Source organism: Elaeis guineensis, chromosome 14 (genome assembly GCF_000442705.2).
Source record: "Elaeis guineensis isolate ETL-2024a chromosome 14, EG11, whole genome shotgun sequence".
Lineage (NCBI taxonomy): Eukaryota > Viridiplantae > Streptophyta > Magnoliopsida > Arecales > Arecaceae > Elaeis > Elaeis guineensis.
Window position 1 is genome coordinate 68,576,180 of NC_026006.2, and position 20,855 is coordinate 68,597,034.

A 20,855-nucleotide genomic window follows, 5' to 3' on the forward strand; every position below is an offset into this window, starting at 1 on the left:
CCACGTGCCGCGGAGTTGGTAACGTCTCTCATCAGGCCTGCTAGGTTGGATGATAAAATATCCAGCTGGGGATAAAGAGACGAGAGCAAGCGACGGTACTAGTGAAGAGTTCTTTGTAGGAAAACGGTAAAAATCTGGAATATGTTGAGAAGAGCAATCTGAATCTGACGTAACAATGGAAATTTCTGGATCTTGATATCCTATTTTGCTGTCTGAATAGAAATCCAACGTATACTTCCGCTAAAGTAATCATTAAAAACGAAATCTTAGGCGAGATATTTTGCGCCCGGAATCCAAGTCCCCGCTGACGTGGTGCCACGAAAGCCCGCGCCATTCGAGCACGAATCGGAAGGCACAACATCATCATTATTATTAGCACTCCTGCCATCACCAACCGCCTGTTTGACCACTTCCCAATCCCGCAGTCCCCAGTCGCCACGTCTCTCTCTCTCTCTCCTCCCGCCCCACTATTTGGAGATTTATAATTTTTAAACGGAAATATTTGCTGAAGGTCGTTGCCAGGAAACCTTCAGGAACGTACGCATTGTATTAACAGAAATGTTTCCATTTCGGGTACCTTTTGGTATTAAATTCTTGTCATAAAACCCTCAGGGCTCCGGCCAGCCCGGATCGATCACAGCCGCCCGTCTGTAAATCCGACGGCCGGAATCGCCCGATCCGTTGTGCCTATCAACCCTACATGCACTCGCCTCGCTCCCCTCCTCCCTTATCTGTCTCGATCCCCCCCAGCTGCTCTGTTTCCCATCTCCTCGCCGTGGCTCCAAGAATTGAAGAAGGTTTAATGGCGGAATCCGTGGTCGATCGCGGATTACGGCGAGCTCTGATGTAGAACGATGGCGCCGTTGTTCTCCGTTCGCTGGATTCTCGAATGAGTTCGAAGTCGGTGCCACTGGACGCGTCCGGGTTCCTCTCCAGGAGAATGGTTGGTCCCGGAGCTCCGGTATTGGGGGTTTTCTTGGTCAGAATCGTCGTTTTAATGACGAATATTTGGATCTTTTTAGCTTAAACCTCGTGTTTCCGGTTCCGGGACTGTATTTTGAAGCTTTGGAGCTTCGCAGGCGCTTTCTCTCTCTTCTTCGTGAGGTTTTTCTCTCTTTGTTTCGTTTGCTTATTTGGTGCGTAATGGGCACTGAGAGTCCGGTGACGATGTTGTCGGAGATGGGAATCAGGTCTCTGATGGGGAGCGGAGGAGATGGATTTAGTGGGGAGGATTTGAGGTTGCTGCTCCAGGAGCAGAGGAGACTGGAGTCGAGTGATCGAGAGAGGGGGCCGAATCTTTGTCGTAGCGACTCTGCTCCTCCAACTGCGGAGGGGTCGCTGAGGGCAATCGGAGGGCTTTTTGGCGGGGACGCTGCTGCCGTGCCGCCGGATATCTTGAGAGCCAAGAAGGGCAACGGGTTCTCTACGGAGGAGGAACTCCGGTCCAATCCAGCCTACTACTCTTACTACTATTCGCTTGTAAATCTGAACCCCAGGCTCCCGCAGCCGTTGCTGTCGAAGGAGGACTGGCTGTCCATCCATAGGTTCCGGGCCGGGAGCTCGGGACTTGGGGAGATTGGGGATCGGAGGAAGGCTGATAGGGCAGCGGAGGAGGCCAGCAGATTGCTCTTTTCGATGCAGCCGGGATTCAGTCTAAAGAAAGAAGATCGTGAGGTGGAGCCGAGGAGGGCGCCAGGTTCTGATGAGTGGCTGGACGATGGAACAGGTGGGCTTATTGGGCTGCCGGGAATAGAGCTTGACAGGCAGAAGAGCTACGTGGACATTCTTCAGGTGATCTTCGGTGACACAAAATCTTCTTGTCTTTTACCGCAAAGATGCCAACCTCTTTTTTCTGTTCTATTTATGTTGTGAAAAGAACAATTTGCTGTAAAAGTTTCTTCCTTTTTAACCAGGTGATTCTGAAACCTTGTGAGTATTATCTATGAAGATCACATATTCTGATGATTTTCCTTTTACGTATTTGGTTGAAGCCAGATAATCCTGGCCAAAGTATTGGATTAGGTTTAAATCCTCATATTGCTATCGGTTAGTAGAAGTTCATTTTGTACTGTTGATGTTCTTTGCTTGCTCTTTTATGTCGATATGGTAGGTATCATGCTTACTTATAATGGAGATGATTATATGATGTTTCTTGGGTGGTTGGGAGGTACTCTTTGAATGAGTGCTGGTAGATTCACAAGACTCAGATTCCTAGGAAATGATCAGATGTGTAGCAATACATAACGATCGAAAGGTTGGCTTATTTTTGTCTTTTAAAGGAGAGATAGGCAAGCAAATCACTTTTAAAAGGTTGTGAAAGAAATTTCAAACTTTCCATTATTATTGACCTTCCCCAACTGTTGATCAGCGGCTATCAATCAATTTAGCAATATTTTCATTCACTTAAATAAGCAAGTCAAGAATTCCTAAACAATCTGAAGTTCTGAATGACTAAACTTCTGAACCATACAGTTGACCCATGTTCTGATTGGTTGATAATTACTTGACTTTCCAACCAAGTGATGCAAAATCATGAAGGAATTCATCCACAATTGTTAGAGTTGTAATGTATGGTTGGACTTTGTAAGTGCGACACAGTTTGCAACTTCATGCATATTCCTGCTTGGTGTCCATCATTTTATAGCCTTCTCATGTTATCTTATTTTCTGTTGCCTGTTGTACCACCAAGCCTTTGATTCTTTATTCTTTTTAGCTCACGACCTTGTTGCTTCCACTGCTTCATTTTCTAGAGTCTAATTCCGGCCTTTGATTGTTTTGGCTTGTCCTGATGGATAAGAATTCCCTTTTATATACCAATGCACACTTACAATACTTCCAAGAAATGGATCCTGATGGCAAAATGAGTACATTTCGACACTTAAAATCTTTTCATTACTTCATATTTTCTATCGTATGAAAGGCATGCCTTGTCTACTGTTCATGTTAATAAACTTACCTTTTGACTCTGAACTCTGAAAACTTTAAAACCATCCCAGATGCATTTTCTCTAATGGATTACTTAAGGTCCTTTGATGAAATTTTTTTTGTTAATTCATCCGACATGATAAATATTTATGTACAATGCCCACTTCATTTGGATAGCACAACAGGATCCCTTCCAGCAGTCGTGTAGCAGCCTTTATTAAAAAAGCACACACTATTTCTCTTGGTACAAATACATAACCTAAGTTTGAACTTCTTGGTCTTTTCATTTTTAATACAATTCTTGTATGTCAAATTTTTGACATCCAGCTTTTCGGAAAAAGATCCGGACTTTCCTGAACTTCAGGAATGAAGGATTTCTAAATTCTTCAATTTGAGGAACCAGAACCAATGATTTCAAATCAATTATGTGATCTTTTGTACTTTGATTTCCACTAGCAAAATTTCTTCTTCTTGCCCATCAAGTTATTTTTAGAATATCAAATGACAGGTCTCTGTGTGTATGCAAAATTCTGTATTAATATTACCTTATTACACTTGTTCTCTGTTTTCCATGAAGCATAGACTGTTTTGTTGCCCATGTGTTTGTTTTATGTCTTTTTTCTGGATCGACTCATTTTGTCCTTCTGATTCAAGCAACTTTTGGTCCCATTCTATGCTTGATTTTTCCTAATTATGTAATAGCTCATATGCTCAATTGTCATCCCATTCCTGCCATTTCTTTAATGCTTGTCCATTTGATTTTCACCACTCATCTGGCTAGGTGCTCTCTTCATGTCGACAATATCACCATTAGCACTGCATAATTTCACTTCAAAACCCTTTCTTCTGCAGCTTCCTTTGCCATTCCTTTTCAATATCATCTATTCAGAATTTCAGATCAGTCAGTTTGATCCTGTCTATATCCAATCCCTGTCTTTTTGATATTTCTACATTGCATCAGTATATATGCTAACACAGATGTATATGGCACATATGTAATACAAATTTCATACTCTATTCATATTAGTGCAATATGCAATGTAAGGCTAGATCATCACAATTGTTACTTCTTCCAAGATAGGAATGAACATGATTATTCTTTTTATGTAAGAAACTTTTCCCTTGTCAACACTGTGGACCAATAAACTTACCTAACGAAAAGAGTGGACAACTCTATTCAATTATTTCATAATTCAGCATCCCTCTAACTCTCGACGTGCAATACAATTGATCCAACAACAAGCGGGTTGCTATTTGTTCCATTTAATACATTTCTTTGTGCGTGGTTGACAGATGAGGTGTTTGATAGATGACTTGACCCTGTTTTTTTGAAGTAGCTTGAAATAGTGTATCATATAGAACACTATAAGAGAAAAGGTCATCTCAGTGCAGGAAGCTCATGCCATTGCGGGGTCTAGGGAGGGTCGATAATATGCAGCCTTATCCTGATGTGTGGGGAGGCTATTTCTATGTTTTGAACATGTGAGACCCAGGTTATAATGGAGCAACCTTACCATTGAGCCAAGGCACATTGTTTAGAAGTTGTAATTTGTTATCCTTGCTAAGATTATAAATTAGAACTTGAGCATTGTGTTGTTTAACATTGCAAAATGCAAATGCATATTATGCTGATGTAGAAAAAAATAGAAGGAAGAAGGATCACCGTTCTCATAGTTGTGCTTGTAATTCTAACCACAAAGAACTTGTTCCAAGCACTTATTCCTACTAGATTACATTCTTAAATTTTTATTGCATCTATCCATACAGTCTTGGCTCTACATTTTTTTTCCCTCCTTTCATCACTCAATGCATCTTAATGCTTCCACTAATATATATAAATTTCTATCATCTTTCTTAGTTCTACAGTCTAAGCATCCACACATTATTTTCACCCTTTTGCTGCCCAATGGCATTCTACAGTTAGTGATGCATATTATATTTGCTTTTGTTGCCTCAATAAGACGAGAACAATGGGAAGTGGATTATGTGACATTAAAAATAAAACTGTTAAGCTTTTTGATGTAAATAATGGTTGTTTCTGCAATTTGCAAAACTTCTGATCATTTCAACCTAGCAGTCATCCATCACTCATTCTGAACCAAATTTATAGCAGCATATTATGCTGGAGATCAATGTACTACTGGCTGATTATTTAATGATTCGCGATGTATATGTTGGATGATATGATGTAAAAATCATTAGATGTATGCTGAAGTTAAATAGCATTACTGGAAACTAGATATCATGTAACCCTGTCTTTATAAATATGCCCAACCTTTTCCAGTGAACAAAAGATACTTTTTTCATATTTTCATAAGTTTGAAACTGTTTGAAGTTCTTCCACCACTATGTTCGTTTATCACAAGGTGAATGCTTTTTCATTATGTTTGTGAATTTGGGTTACTACACTGCCTTTCTTTTAGTTGTTTTGGGTAAATACAGTTAATCTTTATTGCAGGATGACCTGGTCAGCTCAACTTCCATCTTGGGGCGCCCATCTCATGCAGCCAGTCGTGATAAATTGGATGATGGGGCTCATTCACTAGGTTCTGCAGAAGCACAGTTTTCTTCACATTGTGAGATAGGACCTGCGGATGGCCTGCAATCTGATGGCAATGCCCAAAATATGGATGTAATAAAAAAAAATGGTTTACTGACATCACATACATTTTCATCTATTTTAGGCTCATCTCTTTCGAGAAGTGCTACTCCTGATCCTCAGCTGGCAGCAAGGACTCTTGGCCCTGGCCTACCACCAGTCGGTGTGAAACTCAGAGGCATTGAAAAGAAGGCTAACAACGGTTCATGTTCCTTCAATGGTGTCTCATCTGGTACTGTTGAATCTAATGATCTTGTAGCTGCTTTATCTGGTTTGAACTTGTCCTCAACTGCATCGATAGATGACAACGTTATAGTGCAATCAAAGCTGCAACAAGAGATTGATGATCACCAGAGATTTCTTTTTGGTCTGCAAGGTGGTCAGAACCATATCAAGCAGCATCCTAATCCAAAAAGTTTGGATCCAGGACTTTTAAGTTTGCCCTCAGTTCCACAATCAGTTAAGTCCTCATATCGTGATTTGGATGAGAATGCTGGGCCTGTAGCAGACCTAAGCAATTCAACTTTAAGGCCAAATGGGCTGATGGAAGAGAGCAGCACCACTATTTCTTCTGCTAATTCATATCTGAAAGCACCTTCTGCAGTTTCAGTTGCTAGTCTAGGTGGTTCTCCTTCTCAGTATCCAAATGCTGCAAATGCAGCATTTGCAAGCCATGGAACAGGTGGGTTCTCCATGAATTCAACAGCACCATCGATGATGGCTAATCATATTAATGCAAGTAATTTGCCCCCACTGTTTGACAGCGCTGCTGTTGCATCTGGAATGGCAACTCCTGGCATGGACTCCAGCGCTGCAGGAGGAGGTTTTTCTTCAGAATCAAATTTTAGTGGAGCAGCTGACTTGCAGAATCTCAACAGAATTGGGAATCACACAGCGGCAGCTGCTCTTCAGATGCCTATCAATCCACTTTATTTTCAGTACTCAAAAGCAGCTGAATATGCAGCACAGGTTCCAGCTAACTTTAATGATCCTTCCATGGAAAGGGGTTACCTGGGCAATTCTTATTCAGATTTACTTGGAGTCCAGAAGGCTTACCTTGGGGCATTGTTGCAACCATGGCAACAGTATGGTATGCCCTCTGTAGGTAAATCTGGGGGCTTAAATCATGGGTTTTATGGAAACCCTGCTTTTGGCCTTGGTTATCCAGGAAGCTCTTTAGCAAGTCCTGTTTTTTGTGCTTCTCCAGTAGGACCTGGTAGTCCTCTTAGGTACAGTGAGAGCGACACATGCCTTTCTTCTGGGAGAAGAAACTCATCTAGACGTGTCATGGGTTCTTGGCCATCAGATGGTATAGGCACAATGGAGGAAAATTTTGCATCATCACTTCTGGAGGAGTTCAAGAGCAACAGGACCAAATGCCATGAACTCTCTGATATTGTTGGTCATGTTCTTGAGTTCAGGTATGCGCCAAGATATATGCAAGTCTAAACATCTCAATAATTTTAATTAAGATTTACCGCTGTCACCATCACTTACAAATATTGATACCTCGTTATGAGTCTTCTTGATATATGAGCCATGTATATAAACAAACCTATCATTGTTATATCATATTGATTATATCATTTTGTAGAGCAGAACTGGTGTGTGTCAAGTTTATTACATGAAAAAAAAAAGGGAAGAAGGTTTAAAGAAAATGTTCATGTAAACTTGCATCTTGTTTTACTCATTATGATGCCAAGTCAGCACTACCAGTGAGGCCATGCTGTATCAGCAGAAAGGAGCTGATGTCAGGATATGTTATTGGCCTCCGAAATTAATATTTAATGCTTGAGGATACAGCCATTTTGGTCTCACTTACTGTTTTGCTATATATCACAATATCACCTAAAATATGTGATGTTCGTAGCTGCTCTATTTTTCTCTGACTTCATTCAACTTTCTCCATCTGCCCAGTGCTGACCAGTACGGTAGCCGATTCATACAGCAAAAGCTTGAAACAGCCACAACTGAAGAGAAAAACATGGTTTTTGAAGAAATCATATCTCAAGCTCTTACATTGGTGACAGATGTTTTTGGAAATTATGTGGTCCAAAAGGTATCTTATTTCTTCATTGTGATAAGATATCTGATCCTGGATTTTGATATTTTTTTCGCATGTTTTCCATCTAATAGTTTGTTGTTGTATCAGTTTTTTGAGCATGGAAATGCAACTCAGATAAGTAGATTGGCTGATCAGCTCACTGGCCATGTATTGGCACTCAGCCTTCAGATGTATGGCTGTCGAGTTATCCAGAAGGTAAATTTAGCCTTATAATTCTAGTGTGCCTTTTATTGTATGAAGCAGCTTGCTTTTAGTTTGTTCTAGACTGGTGTAAGAACTTCTAGTTTTTGTGGCAACACCACTTTATGTGTGATCCTATGCATGCAGGCAATAGAAGTTGTTGATTTGGATCAACAGACTAAAATGGTTGCTGAGCTGGATGGCCATGTCATGCACTGCGTGTGTGATCAGAATGGGAACCATGTTATTCAGAAGTGCATTGAATGCATTCCTCAGGATGCAATCCAATTCATTGTCTCGACTTTCTACGGTCAAGTTGTGACATTGTCGACCCATCCATATGGCTGCCGGGTCATACAGGTTCATAAATCCATTAAATTGTCAGCTACACGCATGTGTGGTTTTGTGTATTTTTTATTGCAAAGACTTTCTTAACTGCAATCCCATCAATATATGTGATGCAGAGAGTATTGGAGCATTGCCATGATCCTAAAACTCAAGAGATCATGAGGGATGAGATTTTGCAATATGTTTGCATTTTGGCACAAGACCAGTATGGGAATTATGTTGTTCAGGTATTTAGTCTATGTAGAGAAGTTTAAAATTATCTTTCCATGAAACTTGCTTCCCCTTCCTCTCTTTTTAAATAGAAAACCAAAAGTACTCTTCTTTTTTGTACTTCCCTGCTGGAAATATGATAGTCCACAGAAGAGACGGGGACAAATAGGGGACAGTCATGCATGGGGTACATAATTGATATAAAGGAAAAGATACCTCGATAAGATTTCAACTGTTAAAATGATGCTGCATTATCAATGGTGCTCAGTTATTTTCAAGAGAAAATTAAAATTTTATATCTTAAGCAATTTTAACTCTTGGCACTGCTGCTTTACCGTTGAATGTTGCTCTCACTTCCCAACTTAGTTTGCTTCACTATACCCGCTTTTTTTTTCTGCATAGAAGAGGCAATGTGCAGGCAACTGTATGGTTTATGTCTGATGTCCTGGTGGATCTTTTTTGATGGTCAACTGAATCATGGCCTCATGTACTGCCTTCAACTAGAACTTGAAGTATAATCATGTTGTATGATTTTTCCTGCACGCTTTAGTGAATCTCTGTAGTTTACTGCTGTAGCAAATTTCCTAACTTTGAATTGTAACAGCATGTATTGGGGCATGGAAAGCCTCATGAGCGATCTGCTATTATCAAGAAGTTAGCCGGACAGATAGTACAAATGAGCCGACAGAAGTTTGCTTCAAATGTTGTTGAAAAGTGTTTAACTTTTGGTACTCCTGCAGAACGTCAGATATTGGTAAATGAGATGCTTGGTTCCACTGATGAAAATGAACCTCTGCAGGTTTGTTATATGTCCACTTTTTGGCATAATTTTTATGAACTTATGCAATTCTATTTTTGATTTTTTTAAAATTAAATTCAGTGTTTGGAACCAGTTCAAAACTATGGCTGATAAATTGGTTTATTGCAATTCAACCATCTTTGGTGCCTATAATGCCACGGCATGCATATTGAGTATTTTAAGTTTTATGTTTCCTTGGAGTTTTGTGATGCATATATTCAAAACAATTATAACAGTTGAGCTTGTTTTAATTGGCAAACAGAATTGTTGCTTTGGAAAGAATTGTTTCTTGCAAGTAAAAGATGCCATTCTCTGCACTATCCAAAATATTCTTGTTTACAGATTATAAGTGGTCTTTTCTCTTGTTCTTTGCCTATTCTTTCTCTGAAGAATGTTTTACTGATTACTTTTTAATTACAAAGTCTTGGATATGTCTATGCATGCATGCATGAACTATTAAAAATGTGGTAGCGTTTCTGGATCCAAGTCTTCAGAATGTGAGGCATTTAAGCATCGTGTACCTGCTCTGACACAGTCATGCCAATTTCCAAGCAACTTAGTGTTTCAGTCCTCATACAGCATCTTGCAGAAATATTTTTGTTGAACCATATTTTAGTTTGATGATCTTTGCTCTTATGTGCCTAAGGTGTTCTATAAAAGAAGATTTCCTCCACCGCATTTTAGCTAGCTACATATCCTCTTTAATTTTTAAAATTATCATGTGCAGGCAGCACCTTTCTTTAATCTCAGATAATTTGATAATAATGTTACCTAGTATCTTTCCTCTTGGTTACATTTTATCCAGTTTGTTTTGTGTAAAATTTTTTCATACATGCCATTCGGTCATCAGAATGTCTCTGCAAAAAAATTGTCACTTCAGTAGGACTGTGTACATGTACACATGATTTTAAAATTACATGAATACATTATGACCAAAGCAGAGGAGTCAAGTGGATGTTATTTGATGAAAAAGCCTCACATACTTGCTAGTAGACTTTCTGGCTGCTGCAGATGGAAATATGAATCACCACCTATTGAGGTGCATATTTTACAAAATGTGTACTTTATGTGCACTCTCCAAACAGAAACATGTTCTATGCTAAAATCTATCTGTAAGCAAGCATCATGCTATAGGAAATTTCACTAACTTGAGCCACTGCTTTGTTACATGATATGTGAAATATAGCGTGGTTACCCAAAATATTGGTTTAAAAAGTGCCATGCTTGTGCATGACAAAATCTATTTTGGCTGTATCGGTAGTTTGTCAGCTTCATGCTTGCTGGCTATTATTGTATATGCGCATGTCAACTTATATTCTTGTTTGTGTATGTGGTTGTCAGGCAATGATGAAAGACCAGTTTGCGAACTATGTTGTGCAGAAAGTATTGGAGACGTGCGATGATCAGCAGCGTGAGCTGATCCTCTCACGAATAAAGGTCCACTTGAATGCACTAAAGAAATATACTTACGGAAAGCATGTAGTTGCACGTGTAGAGAAACTTGTTGCAGCTGGAGGTATGATACAAATGACTTGTTAATATTCTCATTAAATGCTACCGCCATTTTTGCAATATCATGATGGTACATAAGCAGTGGCATGCACATAATTTGCAGTGCAATTATTTTCAATTACCAGACAGGGTACAATGGGCTTTCCTTCATTTCTTACTTCCATTTGGTTGTTGTCTTGTGGCTTTGATTTTTACAACTCTTTTTGTTTCATGCAGAAAGAAGAATTGGAGTTCAGTCCTTGTATACATCTTAGAAGGCACAGGGCTTGTACAGCTAACAGAGGTGATCACAAGCTCTGTTTTCAATTATCTATCCATGTAGACAGATATGAGTTGGTTGGTACTAAATTAATTGCTGGAGTGAGAATTGTACATTCTGTAGTTTGAAGTTATGGGGAATTATGTGAAGGCTGAGGCCCTTGGAGAGGAGATAAATGTTAGAACAAGTTTTCATGGGTGTAAAGAAATGATAAAGGAAAAAAAGAAGGGTAGAGTATGTTAAAGTAGGGGATTCATTTATTTTTCTTATGGTATACAATTTTTTAATTCAAGTCCCTGGAGGATGTATATTTTAGTCTACTGTTTTTCATCTTCATGGTTGGTTTTATATTTTTTCTGACGATATGAATGCCTTGTTTAATTTTAGTTGTACTATGTTATGCTTCAATAGCTGATATCCAGTCATGTTCATAATATCGCCATCATGTGCAATTGTGCAGATGATCTTTCTTTGGGGATCTGTTTAAGCAGCTGTCATTTTTTCTTGAGCTTCTGTAATTGTTGCCTTCAGTTAATTCACTAGCTTTTGAGAATGTGACAATTTCAGAATTTCCTTGGCTCATAAAATGTTCAGAATCATTGGATTCCAAAATTCTTACCAGCTTGCTGTCGGCCCTGGTGCATTATGTGAAGATCACGTGTTCGGCGTGAAGGTTTTTGTGCCTGTGAAACAGGTTTACCTCCTGCTGTTTCCCGATATATTTTTTCGTTTTCATGAATTACTGCTTTGACATCAGCAACCGTTGGCTGTGGTGCAATTGGGCAGCAACATAGGCATTACCTCCATCAGTGGCCATATTGGTTCAAGCCATATATTCTGTCATCTGAGAAGCATCAAAAGTGTAGCTTCCGAGGAGCTATGCCAGGAGATACGCGGCAATGCATACCTTTGTTTGCAAATTCTGATCAGCCCTCCAAAGATCATAAACTGGGAATTATGCAACGAAGAGTCTTGTTTTTGATATTGGGTTTACTAGTTAGTGAGACGGTGTAATGTTATCATCCATATAGAGGCAATGGCATGGTTTCATGAAGTGGTGGCTTTATCACTTTTCTTCTTTTGCCCTTTCATAAAGTAGTCTTCACCGGGTAGTGAGGGAAATAAAATCTTCGAGCTTGTTCCTCGTTTTTTTATCCTTTTTGGTGGGGTTGTAACTAGGGAATTTGGAATCCGGAGGGAAGCTACCGGAAAGTGCTGCAGATTGTATTAAATATTCTTAAAGAAGCATGGCATCGGCGCATGCGTCCCCGTTTCTGAGGCCATGGTTCTGCTAGAATTCAGATATTGGTCCAGGACTGTAGGAACTGGCGGAGTCCTTGGCTGCTTCTCTTCGCGGTGCGTTATAATTGACCTGCATCTTATGCCATTTGGTTTGTTCAGAGAAGGAAGCGTTATCCATGGGCAACTTTAAGTATGACCTACCACACCTTGTTGAAAGATGCTTTGTTGAGAGAGAAGCTTTATCATCTATTGGCCATTTAATCATGACCTAGTATACAATTAAATAAAGCTGCATAACGAGTCCATGATGCTGACAATAAAATTTTTCTGATCCGAAGTCAATTTGAACATGTTTTTTTTCTTTTTTTTTTTTTAATGCTTTATTTCAACTGATCATCAGTTGCCCGTTGCTGTTGATCCAAATGACTTGCTATTGTTGTGGCATGGTGATTATTACAATATTTTCAGAAAAAAAAAATTCTTGGAGCTACCCCTGGTATTAAAAAGATAAAAGAGAGAATCCGTTGCCATGGATCATGAAGAGATTGATGTTTTATATTATAATCTTATTATTATGTTCGATGACCAACCACTTCCTGAAACATGGAATGTGGTGTCTTTTGTGTTGCTAATGGTGAGTTATCTGTAGCCATTCTCTCCCAGTGCACTCGGGCCATTCCAAGATGTCGGTATCAAAGTTTTGGACCACACATCATTTTTCCTAAGCTGATTGGAAAGGATACGAAAAGTGGATGCTGGTACACCACCGGTGGACCCCCCAGCTGGGCCATCATCCTAGTGGTAGGTGATTGGGGTTCCGTTCACACTGCAGCTGAAGCAACCCGCCCATTTGTTGATCTATCACAACACGATATGTATCAAGATTCGTGTCCATTAGTTGATAGTTTCTGTCACCAACGTGGCACCGCCTCTTCTCTCCAAGGGCGAGGCAAAAGAAAATCTTATATGGGAAATATATCAAATTTCTTTATTATTATCTTTAGGATCTATATATATATATATATATATATATATATAAGGGGAAAGGGCAAAAGGAAATAGATGGGAAAAGGAAAAAGTGAAAGCGGATCAAAAATATCCGGCTAAGCGGTCCACGTGGGCAATCGGACACGTACAATCGTGGTGCACTTTTCCATCAGACATTTAAACAAATAAATATCTCCCTCTCCAATCTCACGCCACCGCCGTCTCCTCTCGCCTCCCATCGTCTCCGGCGACCCAAAACCTCATCTTCTGTGGCCTTCCCTTTCTCCAAACCCTGATTTGGATTGCTCTCGTCGGATCTTGAATTCCCGTGATGGGGGAGGAAGCTGAAGATAAAGACTTCGGCCGCCTCGCCACCGAGGACGGCGGCGACGGAGACGAGGAACGGGTCCTCGAGTGGGAGATCGGGCTCCCCAGCGCCGAGGATCTCACTCCGTTGTCCCAGTCTCTTATCTCGCCAGAGCTCGCCTCCGCCTTTAGTATCAAGCCGGAGCCACCAAGAACCCTGCTCGACGTCCACCGCGCCTCCCAGCATACCGTCTCCAACCTCGGTCGCCACGCCCCGTCGTCGTCTTCCTCCCCCTCTGCCCTCCGATCCTTCAAACCCTTCCGCTCCTCCGCCGATGACCCCATGGTTCTTGAAGGCGACGATCCTGCCGGCAAGGACGGCGCTGGCGAGTCCTCACGCAAGGTCCCCCGGTCGGATGCCTCCCCATCCGGCAGCACCGTCGCCGCCGCCGGCGGATCCATGGAGGAGGCCTACTCCTCCGCTCCACAGCCGGAGAACTCCAACGACGATCACTCTGCCAGAACTCTGAAGCGGCCCCGCCTCGTTTGGACCCCGCAGCTCCACAAGAGGTTCGTTGATGTCGTGCCCATCTTGGCATCCAGAACGCCGTGCCGAAGACCATCATGCAGCTGATGAACGTGGAGGGGCTGACGAGGGAGAACGTCGCGAGCCATCTCCAAAAGTATCGCCTTTATCTCAAGAGGATGCAGGGGCTTCCGGACGACGGGCCGTCGCCCTCCGATAATCCGTTTGTCTCTAAGCCAATGCCGCAGAGCTTGCACGAGCATCCGATGCCGGTACCCATGCCCTATGCGGTGCCGGCGATGATCCCAATGCCCGTATTTGGCATGCCTCACCCCCAAGGCCATGGAGGTCCTGCGGGGATGGTGCCGGTCAGTAACCACCAGAGTAATGGAGCGTATCATGGATTCGAGTCACACCATCCTTATGGAGCTTTCAGGGAGTAGCGCAAGGATTGGTCCGGTGGTAACAAGTTTGGCTCCATTGTTTCGTATCCTCATGTTACGCCTAATGATAAATAACAAAGAAATAAAAAGAATTGTTGACTAAATTTCTCCAGAGAGGGATGACGGCATGATGCTCTGCCTTGTTATGTTCTGTTGTGTGGTGAGCTCATTCTCCTGATACTTTAACCAATTTGGTCTTGCATTAATATGTGTAGTGCTTGGTTTTAGGAACTTATCTTGAGGTACTTTGTTAATTCTGAACTCAATTTATCCATCTTTTTGTGTTGTGGTGTTGAAGTTAAGAAGTATCATCTCTATTTTGAGCGCCTATTGCTAGTACGGCATCTTCTGTTTTCATAATTAACAACGGATAACATTCGATCGTTCTTTGTCCTGTCTTAGGCATAAGGGTTTGGTTGGTGATTCTTGGCTGGAATTCATAGTTCATGTCATGATGTTTCATTTAAGTATATGAGTCAGATAAACAAGTATGTCAGAGGTCGCAGCACTAGAAGAGTGATTATTTTACTAGGGTTAAGAAGCTCCATTTATATTTCTGGATTTGCTGCCGAGTTGCTGATGTCTTTATTTGATGATTAGCTTTACACTTGGCAAATAAATGTCATCAAAAACATGCTAAAGAGTGAGCTGCATATCTGACTCTGTTTCAGATAATGGTTTGATATCCAAATTTATGATTGTAAATGTGAAAAACTTGTTGTCTTCTATTTATCCATCTTTGTGTCAATTTCTCGAGTAATGATATTATGATAACTTAACTGTTTGTTTCGATTTTATTTTTCCTTTTTATAGAAATGGTAGCTTATAGCCCTCCTGAAGTCTCAGCCATCTACAGGATCACACACAAGACTGTTCTATGCAGTTGCTTTATTTCCAGAGGATTACCATATTTTTAGTCATATGCTGCTTTTCAACAGTGCAAGTGATGGTTTCCTTCTTTTACCACCAGGTAGACATGCTCGGGTTAATTACTGCTTGATTGCATCATTTCTATAGGCCTTTGGGTAATTGATCATATGGTGGAGCATCATTGAACTGTTTATTGTCGTCGACTTGCAATGTTCATCTCGCAAAAAGCATCAATATGCTGTTACATACTTATGTGTGCCAAGGTTATTGCAAGGATATGGAAAAGCTTGCTATGGCAGTGGATGTGGCTATTACTAGCAATGATTGGTGAAGATTGAAAACATGCCAGCCCCAAACAACTAGATTAGCCTTAGTTGTTATGGTTGTGGTCATGACTTTGAAAAGTGAATTCTTGAACTTCTGTTAGCAATATAGAAGTCAGTTCATAGGCTTATAACTTGTGGCTCTTAAAGCTACAAGCATGCATTTATACATTGTGTGACATCCATGAAGACAAATGTTAAACTACCACAAGTATGCTTGTCTAAATTCATGCCAGGACAGGTTGATGCTTCATGACTACTTCTGTGAAAGTTCTGTTGTTGCTTCCATTTCATTGTATCATCATTCCCTTTTCTTTTTGCACATCTTAGTATGCTAAAAAACAATTAAACCTAAATCTTCTCAAAATTGCACCTTTTATTTCTTCTTTTGATGGTTCATGCCCTCATGAAGCATTTTATTTTGGGTCCTCCCCTAAGGGCTCCTAAATTCTGCTTCTTTTGGTTGCACCTTATGCAAGTAATAATTTGAGAATCTTCAATTATTCCCTTCACAATCTATTTTTCCATTTGATATATGTAGCAGATCTTGTTATCTCTCTGTCTATTCAACTATCAAATTGGAAGAAAAATAAATTTGAGTAAAAAAGAAATTCTTATATAATATATTTTTCCTCATCTTAAAAGGACCTGGTAGCCAAACAGCACTTCTTCTGCCTTTCCTACTCTCATTCTCCATGTCAGTTTGGACAATGAGCAATGTAAAATTATCAATCCCCTTACAAGGCTTTGTTTCGACTCCTGTTCATAGCCATCATCTAATCCTCTTCTAATATCCTTATCTTTTTATAAATGAAAAAATTGGATTATATATTAGAATAACAAGCAAATCCCCTTGGATTCTCTTCTCTTGATACCATAAGATGAGCAAGCACCAAAATTAGGTTGCAAGGAAAGAAAAATGATCTGCCATCTTGCTTGTCTTATGACATCCATGTCTTATTTTTCTTTCATCTCTCTTTCAACTCTCTACCATTGGTAGATATGCAGTTCAACTGAGAAACTTATCTCAGAAAATAAATCAATTCTATTGGTTATGATCTATGTATATTCTCAATGCAGTATAATCATTCTACATGGAGTATTTCATTGAATAACAATCAAGGTTCAAGAAAAGATCTTAAAACCAACCCTACATCCCCTTAAAGAGTTCCTTAGAGACGATTGTTGCCTGGTTTTTGTTTATTCATGTTGAATTTGTTTCTTACTTGGTTGGCAGAACTACTATTTAGCACATTATTTAGACCATATTTCATGTGGGAGGCATTACTGACTGATATATATAAGGGAGCCCCTTGGTCCATGTTATTTGCAGAAAATGTGTAGGGTATTGGCTAATGGAAATTGGAAACGTGGAATTGGTCAGGCAAAAGAAAAATACTTGGGGCACCATGCTTGTCAGAATATATATGTAATCAAGGGTACCATCAGAGACCAGAGTATCTCCAGATGGAATATTTTGTTCTAACTTGGAGACTGGATGCACAAGAGAATTTAGACAAGGATGTATGATGTATCCTATTGGATGAAAAACTATGGATTAGTGGGAATGCACCTGGGTGTGCAGTGATCAAATGTTGAATGAGGATGGTGGGATTGATGTGTGCTTATACTAGGGAGACTTGCAAATTTAAGGAAGCTTATAATAAGCAGAATTGGAGATTTATCAAGGAATGTCATCTGGAATATAAGTTTGCAATGTTATGAAGTTATTATTTGAGATGATTGGACTGCGATTATGTGTAGAAAGTCTTGGTTAGGTGGTGGCCTTTAATTCTGATTAAATGTTCAAAACAGAGGAGGTAAAGACTAAAGAGAAAGAAGACTATATGGTTCAGATATGACAATGGCAAGGTAGAATTTATGTTGAGAGGCCAGACATACAGGTAAATGCTTATTGCTAATGCTTCATATTAAGTTTTTTGGGGTTCCAAAAAATAGAAATTTTGCTAGTTAGATTCTGAATACCTCAATAACATCTCCAATATTCACCACTAGAGCTTTTGGAATTGGTTTTACAGGAAGCCATTCCCCCTTGTGCTTAATTTGGAGGCCAGTTATGTCATCATCTTGCAAAAGTATGGTGATAGAGCTGCCATCTGAATGTGGACTCACACCCAGAACTAGATCAGGTCTGCAGCAAGTTGGATAGTAGTTCATACGCATAGCTTGTTTTAAAGCCCCATGCAGTCTTAAAAGCCCATGTTTATCCATGTTCATTAGCAAAGAATGATTGGCGAGCAGCTCAACAGTTATCCTGTTCATTTCCATTGAAAACAATTCAACTGCATCCCTGCCAAAAGGGAAAATATGATATAGATTAGTATGGAATCAACCGACTGACACTTTCTTTGTAGGTCATTGTTAACTACCTAGAGTAGTTCTGGAATTTAATCATGATAACACATACAATATAATCTTGATTTGCTATTTACGTTGTTTTGTTCTGCTTTGCTAAGGTAACGACAATTCTGGGTTAGAAGGATGTAGAAGTCTAAAGGGTAATCTGCTTCTGGAGACTGCTGTCTCATATGTGTGATTCAAGGATCTTGATTTAAATAAGTAACAAACAATTTAATTGATCTTATGCACAGAATATGTTGAACTATGTGGCCCAATAAACAATGAAAATGAAACATCATGTTAGTTAATAACCCTGAACCCATCAAAAAGAATTTAAAAAGAAAACTGTATCGCTGATAATTTGTAATTTTACTAGTTTATTTTTTCTTTTGAATTGCGAGGATATTGTCAGAAAAACTAGCATCCTGACATCATTTTTACAAGTAGTAAGAGGTGGGTTCTGTTAATCTTCAGCAAACCAATGATACAAAGTGAAAGATGTGAGCATTGGTTGTGAAGCATGAGAGAACATACCTGAAGTCTGGTACCACAGTTGGACAGTAATTTAATTTCCTCATTTCAGTTGGGAGTATCATTAGAAATATCAAATCATTCCGGTCTAGTTTCTGCTCCTCTGAGACTACGTATGCTTGCCCATATCCTTGGAGATCATTTGATGCCATTGAGTATCTCTTTTTCTCTTCCAGTGGAAGATCAAAGAATCCAGCCATTGTATTCTTGATTCTATATAAAATGTCTTCAGGTACCCCATGGTTTATAATCTGAAAAATATAGTAAATACTTAGAAATAAATGAGATGGATGCATAAGATATTATTTTTGAAACTATGCTTATTGGGTCGATCATCACATGTGGAATATGCTACGAATTCATTTTTTGCCATGCTTTGGAAAAGGGGCTGGAGAATTCAACTCATCATGCCCATGATATATTATGTACAGTAAATGCCATATGAGCTAAAACATTGTCCTAGTTCTGCTTATCTATTGTAATGAATGTGGACATTTGAATACCTGAAAGAAGCCCCAGTCCTTGCAGGCCATATATAGTTTCATTTGCTCACGTTCATGCCCTTTTGAAAGCAAGGAAAAATCAATAACTGGGATGTTAGGTGAAAGAAGGCAGAGTAGCATGTAATCTCTAATGTATCTTTCAGGAACACACCATGAATCCCTCCTCACAATCTCCTGGACGCTTGGCACTGGTAAAGATCTTCCCCATCCAAGTCCTTGATCATCTTCAATTACAGTATTGTCAACCTGTGGGTCCATTTCCTCTTGCCGAACCATATACTCTGCTTAGGTATTTATAAAGGTGCCGGAACAAACTACAAAAGTGATTATATTAACATTTGGAAAACAAGGCTACATCTAAAAAAGAAGCCTTATTGCAATTCTTTTCAGGCCGGCATTAAAAACAGGCAATTTTGGATGATATTAAAATAGCAGTGTTAAGCATGGTAGTGCAGAAATCAAAGCCAATAGTTTATTAATGATGACTGTCCCAGAGACAAAAGGATAATATTCCAAGAGGATCCAATACGGCAATCTGCTACCAGCTAGTTCCAATCCCTTAATCTTGTCCAAATAGAACTTCAAATGGTTCCATTATACTGTCATAACAAGCAGCATGGCTTAGTTATTTTTGTCCCTCAAGGATACCCAATTTGTTTCTGGGCAATCTGAAATGGAGTAGTTTGACATAATTATATTAGATACTATGTTTTTCAGAGACTGCTGGATACTGCCGTACTGGAATGCTACCACCAATTCAAGATCTGAAGCGCAAGTAATCGGCATGGCATCACAAAGCATTCGAAGCATAGTTTTCGAGCATATCTTCTGCAAAATAATAAATTGGAATGTTGCTCAACGAAGTCTTTGAGAAAGGAATCTTCTTGTTTCATTGGTCTTCTGGGTAAACGATCCTTTCTGAGCTGTGCTGGCTTAAATTAAAAAAAGCATCCGCCGGACTTGCTATTGATTGTTACAGTTTCAAAACTTAAACCCAAGCCTCGTTCTCATTGTTAGGTAACTTGATCCTATTTGGAGTAAACCTTCCAGCTGTCTTTAATAATTCCAGCATGCTTGAAGACAATTCCTTCTAGTTTTTTTTACGGTGCTCCTAAAGACAAAATTGTCTGTTATCAAAATCAAAATTTTGGTCATTTGACCCAACATAGATAAAATTCCAAGATTATTTTCATAGTGAGATGTATGGTAAAGGAGGATAATTTTGAGGAAGTTGTGGGACTCTTTTTGACAACTTTTTTGGCTTTTAACCCAATCCTTAGGCCCTTACTGTGGAACTTGGAGGAGGGTGCCAATGGAGGAGGAGGAATGTCGGGTTGCAGATACAGGAGGAAGAGGGGAGGGTTGAAGACAGAGGAGTGGGTTGAAGATAGAGGAGGAGAGGAGGAGGAGGGGTAGATTGAAGATGGAGGAGAGGAGGAGTGGGGCACATACAAAGGAGATTGAAGATGGAGGTGAAGGAGGAGGTGGTGGTCGGGCCAGGCCAAGCAGTAAAGAGGCCAGCAAAGGAGGAGGATGGGGGGTGGTTGGGTCGGATAATGCCCAGGGATGAGAAGTGGGCAGAGAAGGAAGAGGGGTGACTAGGTGGGACGAGGCCAAGTAGCATGTGGCACCGACGAGGCGAGCGGTGGTGGGGAGGTCAACGGCGGAGAGCTTGGCAGTAGCGGTGGAATAATTTTTTTAAAATCAAAAATTAAAAAATGATGGCAATTGATTTCTTAATTCATCGAAATAAAATTATCTAAATTATCCTTACTAATAGATATATTGTGCTCTTATACCACTTATTGAAAGAGAAAGAAAGAGAGAGAAAAACACCACAAACAAATCAAGGTAGTGTGGATTGAC

General features: G+C 40.0%; 2 protein-coding genes and 1 pseudogene across 5 annotated transcripts; 2 read left to right on the forward strand and 1 right to left on the reverse strand.

The window, feature by feature from the left end:
- The first annotated feature begins 462 nt into the window (after positions 1 to 462).
- On the forward strand, positions 463 to 11,217 carry LOC105056914 (pumilio homolog 1). Of its 3 annotated transcripts, XM_010939284.4 has the most exons (9): positions 475 to 1,791; positions 5,384 to 6,945; positions 7,442 to 7,583; positions 7,677 to 7,784; positions 7,917 to 8,129; positions 8,234 to 8,344; positions 8,932 to 9,126; positions 10,468 to 10,642; positions 10,855 to 11,217. In XM_010939284.4, the coding sequence occupies exons 1-9, from the start codon at positions 1,144 to 1,146 to the stop codon at positions 10,890 to 10,892; spliced, it is 3,192 nt and encodes a 1,063-aa protein (XP_010937586.1). In that variant the 5' UTR covers positions 475 to 1,143; the 3' UTR covers positions 10,893 to 11,217. The 3 variants fall into 3 exon arrangements, 2 of the variants coding, with proteins under 2 accessions (XP_073104534.1, XP_010937586.1); XR_012136735.1 differs by lacking the exons at positions 10,468 to 10,642; positions 10,855 to 11,217 and adding an exon at positions 8,730 to 8,852 and having other exon boundaries at positions 463 to 1,791; positions 8,932 to 9,062; XM_073248433.1 differs by lacking the exons at positions 10,468 to 10,642; positions 10,855 to 11,217 and adding an exon at positions 8,730 to 8,814 and having other exon boundaries at positions 463 to 1,791; positions 8,932 to 9,058.
- Positions 11,218 to 13,310: 2,093 nt separating this feature from the next.
- LOC105056913 (transcription factor PCL1-like) lies at positions 13,311 to 14,505 on the forward strand (annotated as a pseudogene).
- A 1,842-nt stretch (positions 14,506 to 16,347) lies between these two features.
- LOC105057040 (protein SRG1-like) lies at positions 16,348 to 20,545 on the reverse strand. 2 transcript variants are annotated; one of them, XM_073248674.1, is made up of 4 exons: positions 19,141 to 20,545; positions 18,990 to 19,048; positions 18,490 to 18,737; positions 16,348 to 17,905 (listed from the first exon to the last, which is right to left on the reverse strand). In XM_073248674.1, exons 2-4 carry the CDS (start codon positions 19,029 to 19,031, stop codon positions 17,566 to 17,568), a joined length of 630 nt encoding a protein of 209 aa, XP_073104775.1. In that variant the 5' UTR covers positions 19,032 to 19,048; positions 19,141 to 20,545; the 3' UTR covers positions 16,348 to 17,565. The 2 variants fall into 2 exon arrangements, with proteins under 2 accessions (XP_073104775.1, XP_010937784.3); XM_010939482.4 differs by having other exon boundaries at positions 18,990 to 20,545.
- Between the last annotated feature and the right edge of the window lie 310 nt (positions 20,546 to 20,855).

Bases quoted from the DNA above. Each gene is read 5' to 3' on its own strand.
- LOC105056914 (XM_010939284.4), top strand. From the start codon at position 1,144: ATGGGCACTGAGAGTCCGGTGACGATGTTGTCGGAGATGGGAATCAGG. The intron at 7,584-7,676 runs GTATCTTATTTC...TTGTTGTATCAG, and splicing joins GAAATTATGTGGTCCAAAAG to TTTTTTGAGCATGGAAATGC. The intron at 8,130-8,233 runs GTTCATAAATCC...TATGTGATGCAG, and splicing joins ATGGCTGCCGGGTCATACAG to AGAGTATTGGAGCATTGCCA.
- LOC105057040 (XM_010939482.4), bottom strand. From the start codon at position 19,265: ATGGTTCGGCAAGAGGAAATGGACCCACAGGTTGACAATACTGTAATT. The intron at 18,738-18,989 runs GTATTCAAATGT...TATATTTTTCAG, and splicing joins AGGACTGGGGCTTCTTTCAG to ATTATAAACCATGGGGTACC. The intron at 17,906-18,489 runs GTATGTTCTCTC...CCCTTTTGGCAG, and splicing joins ACTGTGGTACCAGACTTCAG to GGATGCAGTTGAATTGTTTT.